This window comes from Neophocaena asiaeorientalis, unplaced genomic scaffold, assembly GCF_003031525.2.
Source record: "Neophocaena asiaeorientalis asiaeorientalis breed wild unplaced genomic scaffold, Neophocaena_asiaeorientalis_V1.1 scaffold649, whole genome shotgun sequence".
Classification (NCBI taxonomy): Eukaryota; Metazoa; Chordata; class Mammalia; order Artiodactyla; family Phocoenidae; genus Neophocaena; species Neophocaena asiaeorientalis.
The window spans coordinates 1619278-1631071 of record NW_020173202.1 but is presented as its reverse complement, the minus strand read 5'-3'; the positions used below and the strand labels follow the sequence as shown (position 1 = coordinate 1631071).

General features: G+C 42.5%; 1 protein-coding gene across 1 annotated transcript in view; it reads right to left on the bottom strand.

Moving 5' to 3' along the window:
- Positions 1-11794, bottom strand: part of AFDN (afadin, adherens junction formation factor) — a 94777-nt gene that overhangs the window by 69197 nt on the left and 13786 nt on the right. Inside the window, exons 5-7 of the mRNA XM_024744917.1 lie at positions 10181-10338; positions 3369-3480; positions 2057-2224 (exon numbers count right to left, since the gene is read on the bottom strand). Of these exons, the coding sequence (XP_024600685.1) occupies positions 2057-2224; positions 3369-3480; positions 10181-10338 (438 nt within the window). The remainder of the gene's footprint in view (positions 1-2056; positions 2225-3368; positions 3481-10180; positions 10339-11794) is intronic.

Here is an 11794-nt window from a genome sequence, read left to right as displayed (position 1 = left end):
GGCGCGGAACTTCAGGCACCTGCGGAGCGCCGCAGCTCTCCAGCAGGCAGCCCAGGCGCTCGGGCGCGTCAGACTGACGGGGGCCCTGGCTGCCCAGCTATACAGACCACGAGTCTCTCTGGAAGCCACCTGAGTCACCTGTGTACCTACTGCACAGCCTAAAGCAGCAGCTCGGTAAACGCTGACTAAAGCAGCAGAGGGCCGTGAAGGAAGCCGTGCTTTAACAAGCATCTGATAGATGCTGTCGCCAGTACTTGGTAACCAGCAGGACACAGCTAGCGTTTATCTCGGATCCATCAGTTTCTTGCACCGACAAAAAACTTCTCTGTGTTTTACTACCCGGGAGGCCGTAAGGATGAAGCAAGCCGTCAAAACGCCAATTCTCACTAGAATCTACGTTCCCACGGTCAGGGGCTTAACCTGCTTTGCTGGTGTTCTCCTATCTCCAAGGTCCAGAACAGCGTCTGACACATAGTAAGCATTCAATAAGTACTTGTCAAAGAAATAAAGGGATGAATTCTCATCCTGTCTCTGCTACCCACCCAAGTCAACGTTCCACTATTCATGTGAAAATTATCCTATGTCAGCTGCTATTTATCAACTCTCTCTGGGTTAATACTCCTATTTTCAAAAATTTCAGTTTGGGAGAAAACAATCATTAGCTTCTAGCACGTAATGCAAAATCTTGAATGGCAGACCCAAGGCCCAAAGATGATCCTAAAAACTTCTGAGTTCAAAAACAGATGGCTGTCTTCCAGCCGCCGTTCACTGCCTCGGACCACTGAGCACCAAACCCTCACCACTAATCATGTCTGCAAACCACTGTGAGGAAACCAAAGTTTCATGAACTTTTCAGCCGGAGAACTGAGAGACAAGGCAACACTCACATCTTCCTCATAAACAGCTGATCAATTTAAAAAAACCTTCAAACATAATTAAGCATAAACGCTACTACCTGCAGCACACGGCCACGGACTAATTACGGAGCATCGGCCAAAACAACAGCATTTTCCCTGTGTCAATATAACACAACCCAGCTGTGCCATGGAGACCAATGGACCACAAGTGCCACATCTAATCATCAGTTATAATCTTGTAAACAAAAATCAATACTCAGGAATCAAAGAGAAAAACATAATTGCTGCCCAAGGAAACACAGATTATCTACATAAGCAGTCTGTTTTTAGCTAACTTTTTCTATAATTACTTACTGAGCGCTATTTAAAAAGCAGTTCTGGGTGGGAGGGACAATACTCTGTTCTTCACAGCATTTTACAATAGAGGTCACATACCATCATTTTAACCAAATAAGTAAGAAAGATACAGTTCAGCTGAACGGTAAACAAACGTGTCCCACATATATTAAATATGCGCACAAACACGTAGGCTACGTACAATGCGTGGGCATAAAACACTTCCTTAAGAGCGTCAATGTATTTCTCTACCTGACGGCTAAGTTATAACAACAGCTTTCGCTTAAGAGAGCTCAACAAACGCAATATTTAGAAGGCGAACACGAACACAAACTTAGTCTATTATAATTTTAAAACTAAGCAAATATCGCTCCTCTTACAGGTGGACTTCTTAGATGTAATTAAATTTAGATGTTCTTTGGGCACTGTTCATACATGAAGCAACAGTGTGCTAAATACACACACACCTGCCTCCATGACGTCTGTCCCAAGAGGACTACATTTCAGTTTCTCATTTTTAGTAGTTAAGTATTTTACAGGGTTATTTTGGAAAAAAAAATAAAAGGGAGTACATCATTTAAACTTCTTAAATTCTCTATATTCACTATTTAAAATTTTGTTTTTCAGTATTCATTTCTGTGCATGTGAAGTTTATTTTTAATGCATATACATATGGATATACATATCCTATAACCTTAATTAAGGGTTTTTGTTTTTTTAATGAATACCATCTTATGATGGTTACTTTTTAAAATAAATGATCTTAAAAAAGGTTGTCAGTCAAAAGAAAGACCAATTAAAATAACATTCATTAAAAAGAATAACATGTAAAGCTGAGAATGTACATTGGTAACACCTCTCACCTGGGCTCAGCTCTACGAGGTAGGGCAGTTTCTCCGGCGGGAGCGCAGCGCCATAGCCAGACCCATCGACTCGCTCCTTCCCGTGCAGCGGCTTCCCATCCATGTGCTTCTGGCTTTTCTTTGGGATGTAGTCTGGTGGCCTCCTCTTCAGCTGAAAGACTAAAATCCCTAGAACAGTGACACTGTAAATTAGCAACCAGACTCAAGCGAGTGTAGACGGCCAGCTGACTGGCAATCAACTGTTCAGAGATTTATCAAGAAAATGTAATTTAATAACATCTCCCAGGGAATAATTAAGCAAAAGCTTTACCCAATTTACACTTTCCCTCAACAGAGGAAATACGACTCTCTTGACATGTTCTTGAAAACTCTAGCAAGCAATTTCCAAAAATAATTTTAAATTAACCCCCTCCCGAGCATATCACATGCATGAAAGACAACACTCCAGTTTCAGAATAAATGAATGTTTCTACTGGTAAAGAACCCTATGATCAATAAATACTCATACACACATGTAATAACACATGTGCACGCAAATACACGTACATTCTTAGTTAACCTGATTTTATTTAATTCAATTGAATTAACTCAGAACTCAAAGCAATCTGACTTCAATAAACTTTGGCTTTATACTGTCGAGAAAAGGTACTAGGCAAGTGTATGTTTAAAACTCGCAATCTACACTCAAATACGACTGGCAGTCAGTCTTTATGTCTTTATTAATGCAAAGGCCCTCCACGGAGCAACAGGTAGCTTAAGATGTGTATCTGAAAGCAAGAAAACTCTATTTCATAAAAAACATACCTTTAAACCCTCACCGCTTTGACGTAATTAGGAGAAATCGTTTCGATAGTGAAAAGTCTGCATTCATTATATGAAATGACTAAATTACTAGACGGTATTTAGGGTTGAAGGCTATTTTCCCTATCACAACAAATCTGTCCAAACATCACCAGTCCATCTGGTCGGCAGGGAAAGGATCCCGCTGCTGACAGACACCCATCTCCCACGTCCTGACACGGTGCTGAAGTCCAGCTTCTTCAGGACACGGTACTCCTGCTGCCACAAAACGGTCTGTGCCAGGTCTCCCACTAGACCCACCAGCAGAGAGCGGCCCTCGGGATGCGGGGACCCCCTAGGAACCACCCAGCAAGTCCAAGAAGGGGGCAGAAACCTGCACGGCAAACAGCCCTCAAAAGACTCTGCCACGCGCACCCTCCTACACCTTCCAGTAAGTTAAACGACTAATACTTCAAGTCGGAGTGTAACGCACCACAGAGGTAATTCTTTGACAAATAAGATTACTCTTCACCTCTGTCATTCGGCCACTCCCTGAAGATCTGTAAAGGACACTCATCATCATCAAGGATGATTTCTTCAGCAGCTTTCTCATCAGAATGCTGGGCCCCAGGAGGAAGCATCACCTGGGAGGGAATAACAATGAACTGTGACTACACCCAAAAAGTGAATTAGCAGGTATTTAAAAGAAAGAATTTATTGTTTTTGAGGAAATAAAGAAGTCGCTGTAGATAGAACTGAATTGGTCAAACACAATGAACAATTCTCAAAAACACTGACAGAAGTGAAGGAAAATAGTTTCCAATTGAAAGCTTGGCCAGCCGGCCGGACCGTCTTCATTCACCTGCTTCTCTGCTCTGCGCCCTGCTCCCCGGCCCATCTAGCCTGAGTCTGCTTTCTGACAAACTCTCTTTTGGAAAGACTGCACGCGACAGTCAACATGTGCGTAATTCCTTCGGGAAAGGTGACTGCAGGACCCACCTTTCATAACCAAACGTTTTAATGTGGCAGTTTCATCTAACATGTAACCTTTTAGGGTACAACCATCACACAACAACACAAGAGATTAGCTTTCTTTTTCTTGTAGAAAATCCGTTTTTATGATTAAATTTTAATCAGATCATTTAGATGTATTACTGGGCCGTTCATTCAACAAATGCTTCAAGATACTGCATTCACCACACTCAAAAATCTGTAACGCTGGATTACTCTTTATTCTATGTTTTTACAGCAAACGACTTTTCTCAATCATTCCAGAAAACCCTCTGTAACACAGAGAACGGAACCAGCGGCCGCAGGGCTCTGTCTCCGACTCCCCGCTGACTTCTGCCCCACCGCTCGCACCAACCAAAACACGGTTACAGAAAACAGGAGAAGCCAGGCACTGGCACCTGAGAATTATTTTCAGCCTGGAGTTCCTGTAATAACGTCACCCTAATAGACCTCACTCCCAATTAGATCACCGTGTGCATAGACCAGATGGGTTAGACTTCCACAGAACTGTAAAACTTCGCTCCGCACTGCTGCAAATTACCCTAAAAAGACAAGTTGATTACAACACACCCTTACGCTAAAGTAACCAACCTTTCCTCACAGCGTCTTGTATTACATGTACTATAGTGGGCTTGGAACACACACTGCTTCAGGATCTGACCCTCACTCATCTCTTTAAGTCGCAGTCTTTGTCACGTATCCTCATAGATCTAGTCACACAGAAACTTCTCCGAATTCTCGACTGGGCCACGAAACCTCACGCTTCCACGATCCCTTGTGCCTCAAAGGCCCGTCCCCAGCTTTCGGGTCTAGCTAGCGTGCCCTCTCACCTCTCAGCCCAAGTACAACTCCTCCAGGGAGTCTTCTCTGACCTCCGTTCTAATTTCAAGCTCCTTGCCTGTATTTCTTTCTCGGACTCTCTGTCTCCCTTTACTGCAACCTCTTTTGAAGGCAGCTCTTATTTTTGCATCCCAGCACAGTATCTAACAAATAAGAGGAACCTACATACTTATTGAATAATTCACTGAATAGGTATAATAGATGGATGAAAGAGCTACATATTACATGATGGATGAGATGGCAAGGAAACAAAGGATTTCTATCTCAAGGCCAAAACAATAATCAACTCCTAATTTATCCTGCCTGAAGCTTGCGAAAGAAAATGCACAAGAACAGAGAAGAAAGAAAACCAAAACTAGGCGACCCTCAAAAGAAATCATCAAGTGATCTCAAAAGGGACCATCAGTAAAAGCCCCTGGTTAAGGTGTTCTTTCACTTTCTGATTTTCATCAGTAAAAATACGGCAGAAATTAAAGAAAGGGAAAAAACGTTATAAAGTTCACTACCACATATCCTATCAAATGCACCTTTATGGAACTGAGAATTATTTAATAGATTTATATACACTTAAAAGTTAACATTGCCCTGGCGAACACCTGAGCAATCCCAAGTGTTCGGCAGTGGTAGCTAAGCTCCTGCCCTTGGGCTCACAGCCTAACAGGGACCCAGCTGGAAAAGGGTCAGCCCTCTGTTTGGCAATGCAGACCCTATTTATACCGCTGTCTTACTGGTTTTATCCTAAGAACACTTTTTACAGCAGTTATTAAACAAAACTATGAGGAACGTGTATCAAAATCTACCATTAATCCATGGACACAATTATTCTTTAGGTGTAAATATATTTTCCATACATACACTAATGCTTGCTCCATACTGCTATCTCTCCCAAGCAGGAAAGCAACGAAGCCAGCATGACAACAGGGTCCCCCTGTTTCAAACTCACCTGCAAGAAAAACCTGCAAGGAAAACGCGCAGCGTGGCCTGAATCTCAGGTTCTTTCCCTTTGGAGAGAATGCGTGATTACCCCATGACCTATCCTCCCAACCTCGCCCTCCCAGCCCCTCCCTCCCCAAAGGAAGGCGGGTTTCCAGTCTCTTTCTAATAAGACCAAAGAAAGAAAAGGCGCAGCAAAAAACAAATACTCATGAGCATCCATCTATCTTCCTCCACCCTACAATGAAATGAGCTTTGCTGTACTTCTTTCTGATTCTAAATAACACAGGCTCAACGTAAAAAACTCAAATACGGAAAAGCATAAGGAGGAGGGGGAAAAAAATCTGTGAGACAATAAGTATATTTTCCTGATCATGCTTTCTATAATTATGCATTTGTTTTTTACATAAGAAGGTGCATGGCCTGATCACATGTAACATTTTAAAGTCTCCTGTTCCTCTCCCTCCCCTCATGTAGGTAGTTAAGCTGGTGTGTATCCTTCCTATGCATGTACCTTTCTTGGTGCTCACGTATACATACACACAGAATTTTGTTGTTTGGTTTTATTGTATGGTGACTGTTTTTCCAAAAATAGGGTACTGTATAAAGTGTAAATACGTCTAAGTCAACTGGTATTGGTCTAACTCAAAATGTTTCATAATGACAAGGTATTCAAAGTATTCCTTAAGTGATGAGTATTTAGTTTATTGCTATAACACACAACACTGGGGAAAAAAGTTTTTACAGAAATACACTCAGGAATTTACTATTTGTTTATTCTGACGTTATAACTAATATTTACCACCGTACCATCTCAGACATCACCTCCGCTCTGAAACAGGTGCCACAGAGGATGGCCACACAGCGATCCCCCAGACGCTCCTTCCCCGTCGCCGGGGACTCCCTTGTGCTGTGCTAGAGCCTGTTCTGCGATACCCTGTTTTTCTCTTTCTTGGCCTACACCACGATTTTGCTGGAGAATGTCCTTCAGCACCTTACTGAGAGAGGCTGCGCGGGTGGTAGATTTTTGCCGTGTGTGTCTTAAAACGTCTTTATTCCAGCCGCCCAGCGCCTGACCCAGGGTATGGCTAGAAGTCGGTTCCCTCTGCATCAGGAAGCGCCGCTTCCCTGAATTCCAGAGTCCACGGCTACTGCTGAAGTGACTGCTGCAACTGTGTCCCCCAACCCTTTATACAAGCCCTGCACCTTCTCCTTTGCGATCATTACCCTCTCTTTTTCCCTAGTTTCCTGCACTTTCACTACACCCTGGTTTGGGCCTTTTTCAAAGCAACTGTCCCATTAGTTAGTGGGCCTTTTCAACCTAGAGACTCGAATCCTTCAGTCCTGGGAGATGGTCTAGCATTGCTTCTTTGGTAACGTCTATCTCTCCATTTCCTGTTGCTTTTTCTACCTGGTCCTCCTGGGGCTAAATTTTAAGATATTCTGCACCGATGATCTAAATTCCCGAGCCCCTCTCTTTTTGTCCTCCGGCAGATTTCCTCCACTTGCTCTTTCATCCCTCCACTGACATTCTGCCCCCACCCCTCATCTACCTGGGCTTTTCAATCCCTAGGGGCCCCCCGCACGCTTCTCCTCACTGTGCTCCGGATGCGCCATCCGCCGAGTCTCTTAGCTCTCCCACACTTCCATCTGCTTTGTCTCTTGTATCTCCGGGTTCGCTGACCTGTCTGTCTGTGTTGGTCTGTCTTTCATTTTAAAGGCATTTGCAAATGTCTACTGAGTCTGAGCCGTCCACTCACACTGACAGCGGGTCACAGGAAAGCTGACGGTAACGGCGAGGACGGCTGCTGGACCAGACGTCCAAAGGTCAGTTTCCATACAGATCTTTCTTCTCTGACCAGAAAGTGCCTTCTGGGAGGAATCCTTCAGTCTTCTGGGTACAGCCTTCCCCTCCATCCTCCTGCTTGTGGTAAAGACCCTGCTATGCCAGTTACCCCCAAAGCCAAGGCCTCCTCCCCCATCGGTTTTACTCTGGCCTTCGGATGGAGAGACGACCGACGCAGTAGCTGGATGGGAAGGCAGTCTGCTGGAGGCTACTACTGCTTATAAAAACTTTCCACCCAACTTGTTTTCAGCCCAATTTTCAATGCCGCCTCAGAACGTGCTAGAGCCCCTCATGCCTGAGTCCGCTAGGGGCTGGGAGACAGGCAGCTGCGCCCTTCCCCTCGGCCGGCCCCCTCTGCAGGTCCAGCAACTTGATACTAACCCGCCTGCTTCTTCAGACTCTCATCTACAACTGCTCTGCCGACCCTTTGCTCACTCTCCTTGTTCTAATGCACTCCCAAAGGGCTTTATCCTTTGTTGTCATCTCAGTGGAATCAAAACATCTGTTTTCTCACCTGTTTTCAGATGAAAATTGGGCTTTATTCATAAAATTACACATCTACCAAATGGTTTTTCCAACTGAATATAAAGTCTCAGCTTTTCAGCAAAAAGAAAAAAGCCATAAAACTCAAGCAAGGCCTTTTATTTAATTCTCTCTGTAGCAGCACTAGAAACCACCGCTGAGAGCTTACAGAAGACCACTTACAGAAGCTTACAGAAGACCACTCGCTCTGTCCACAGCCTGGAAAACTGAACACAGTCGGCATGTGGACTCATCTACAGAGTTAATGCAAACCCAGTCACAACTCCAGCAGGTTTTATGTCGAAATTGTTAAGTTGATTCTAAAATTTATTTGTAAATGCAAATAACCTAGAATAACCAAAGCGATTTTTAAAAGCAAAAGGAGAAAGCAAAATTGGGACTTTATATGATTTTTAAGACTCACCATGAATCCACAGTAATCAGTCTGGTGTTGGTGAAAAGATATAAGATATATAAATGAAACAGAATAGATTCCAGAAATAGAACCAAACATATATGGCCAACTGATTTTCAACAAGGTGCCAATGCACTCAGTGGGAGAAAATAAAGTCTTTTTTTCTGTATCTGTACAGAAGAAAATGAGCATCGACCCTAATCTCACACCATACACAAATGTCACCTTGAGATGGAACACACAGACCCAAATGTAAGACCTAAAACTATGAAACTTCTAAAGTAAAATACAAGTACAAGTGTCTGCAGCCTTGGAGGAAGCAAATTCTCATACAGAAAGTACAGAGCACTAAAAAGTTAACAACCTGGACTTCAACAAAATAATAAATTGTTACTCACTGAAAGATACCATTTTAAAAATGAAAAGACAAGCCAAGCCACAGACTGGGAAAAAATATTCACAGTACATGTATCATACATAGGACTTGACATGTATATAGATAATCAGGGAAACTCAAATTTCTTCCACAATGAGATACAACTACACCCATCAGAATGCCCAATAGTTAAAATGATTGACCAAACCAAGCATGGGTGAGGGGCAGAGCAACGGCATCTCATATGACCGTGGGGATGCAAATGGTATACTCAGGTTGGAAAGAGTTTCTTTAACAGTTACACATATGCCTCCTACGGAGCCATTCGCTTGAGTATTTACTCAAGAAAAAAAGTACTTCTATGAGAAGACCTGCACATGTGTGCTCACAGCAGTTTTACTGTAAGAGCCCCAAACTGAAAACTGGAAACAACGCAAATTCTAACAGGTAAATGGATGAACAAAGTGTGACATATCCATACAATGAAACACAAAAATACAAAGAGGCATAAGGAAACTTCTGAAGGTGAAGGAAATGTCCACTGTGCTGACAGGCCCAAACCGATGGTATTATAAACTTTAAATACATGTAATACATTGTACTTTAATTATTTCTCAATAATCTTGGCGAGGGCAAGAACTAAAACAAGTAACCACACTTTCATTATTTAATAATCAATTGCTAAGATGAGAGAAAGAAGGATATCTTCTTTAAAAAATCTACTTCCAATGAGATTTTGACAGAGAAATAATGGGTATAAAGAAGTTATTATATACTTGTGACTGACTTAAAGGTTAATAATTTTCCAAAAAGTTTGTCTTAGAAGAGAAAATCTGCTTGATTTTACTTAGTGTCACCGATTCAACTCTGATATTTCTTGAGTACTAGGGTCAAAGATACACCCTTTATCTCCAAGAAATTACGGATGACTGCTAAACCTATCAGCCAAATGTCGGTTAAGGATGAATAGCAAACCAAGATTTATTTAAAGTTGGGTCGTTATGATACATCTTAGTAAAAACCCTAAGAAAAAAATCATTAAGGCAGCTTTTACTAAAATAAAATTGTTACCTATATATATGTGAAATAAAAACTGGAAGGATATACATCAAAATGTTAATAGCGCTTATCCTCTGGTATTAGAACGATAGAGGATTTTCTTCAATTTGCCTTTTTATACTTTTCTTAGTTTACAGCAGGAACACAGATTACTTTTGTAATGGAAAGGAGAATGTTGTTTCTTATATATATTTACACGTGGTTTCGTTTTACCAGATTCTAAGTGATACAGTGTGGAGAAATTCAGCCTAAGTTTAACTTCATTTAAAGAGTATCTTTCCATTTAAATGCAAAGTTCTAGCACGTGTAATACGGGTAAGTACCGACGTGGCAGGTACTCACGCGGGCAATGCAATAGTCCTTCGGATTTTCTTTCTCCAGGCCGTACTTCTCCAGAGCTTCAGCCACAGCGAAGTCTGCAGGATCTGTGGTAGACAGCAGGATCGTCTTGTAGGGAATATTTGGTTTTAAACTATCTGCATAAATTCTCAATGTTCCACCTGCAAAAAACATTGTGACATCTTCGATCACAACTTTTATTCCAATACCAGAGATCTGTATACGAATTCTATCCCCACTTCCTGGTAGGTGACACACGCTGGCAGGGACGTGCCGACCCAGTGATCCCGTGCTAGACAGAGTAATTCTGTGTGACTAGGCTGTTTCTGTCCTCCCTTCAAGCCGTGCAGTTTTTATAATGACGAACTGGTTTCCACTGTGGGGAAAGGACAGAAAGGGAAGAAACCCCGGAGTTCCTTCCGAGTGCTGCTCCTGCTTTGGCTGCCTTCTCACTTCCTCACCTACACAGCGTTAGACATCTGCTTTCCCCGCCTCCGCGACTTCCTGACCAACAATCGGAAACTTGAAAACCCCGAACAATATTAATCCCACTAAATAACCCAGTTTTTTAAAAAAGTGAACCAGAGATCAGGATACTTCAGGTGCTGGAGTCCAAAGACATTTCATAAGGACCTGTCACCAAAGCACTGGGCTCTATTTACATTTCCAGGTACTGCAAACCAGAATGTCATTTCTAGCTGTGAACTCATTTGAGAGGAAAAACAGTCAACTAGAGCAGAGCAATTTGGATCCTTAGCTTTTCTTTTCGTCCGCATATTTCTTTTTAATGCAATCCTACATATGCTACATTACTGACATTTTTGGTGTCATAATTTGCTTTTTACTTATGATCTAAGATTTTTAAGTCCTAAAATCTTAAGTCTAGCTGAAAGACTACTGGGGGCAGGTAGGCAACTCAGGCAAGATGCCACATCCCCATGCTACGTGGGACCTCGGGGAGGCTTCCCGACTTCCTTTGCTCACCTCTACGTTAAAGAGCTAGATTAAACATCTGTGGATCTCTTGAAGCAAATTCTAAATCTCTATGACTCCTTTTTGCCTCTTCTGAATTCTAATGCAGTTATTCTGCCTACTGAATGTTTCTCACACCCTCTTTTTCAACAAGTCTGGCACACACTGCGTTATGACAACTTGACTACAATAAAATAACGCTGGTCTTTTAAGAATAATCAGCAATGACACGGGGAGGGGGAAGGGTAAGCTGGGACAAAGTGAGAGAGTGGCACGGACATATATACACTACCAAACGTAAGATAGATAGCTAGTGGGAAGCAGCCACATAGCACAGGGAGATCAGCTCGGTGCTTTGTGACCGCCTAGAGGGGTGGGATAGAGAGGGTGGGAGGGAGACGCAAGAGGGAAGAGATATGAGGACATATGCATATGTATAACTGATTCACTTTGTTATGAAGCAGAAACTAACACACCATTGTAAAGCAATTATACTCCAATAAAGATGTTAAAAAAAAAAAAGAAGAACCAGTAAGCCCAGGCTGGTATTAGAACGCGGACCTGCTGACACAGGCCAGGGGTCAGGCTATCTACAAACTCACAGGGATTATAAGGTCCCCCTACACCGCCCGTCCCAACGCTGAG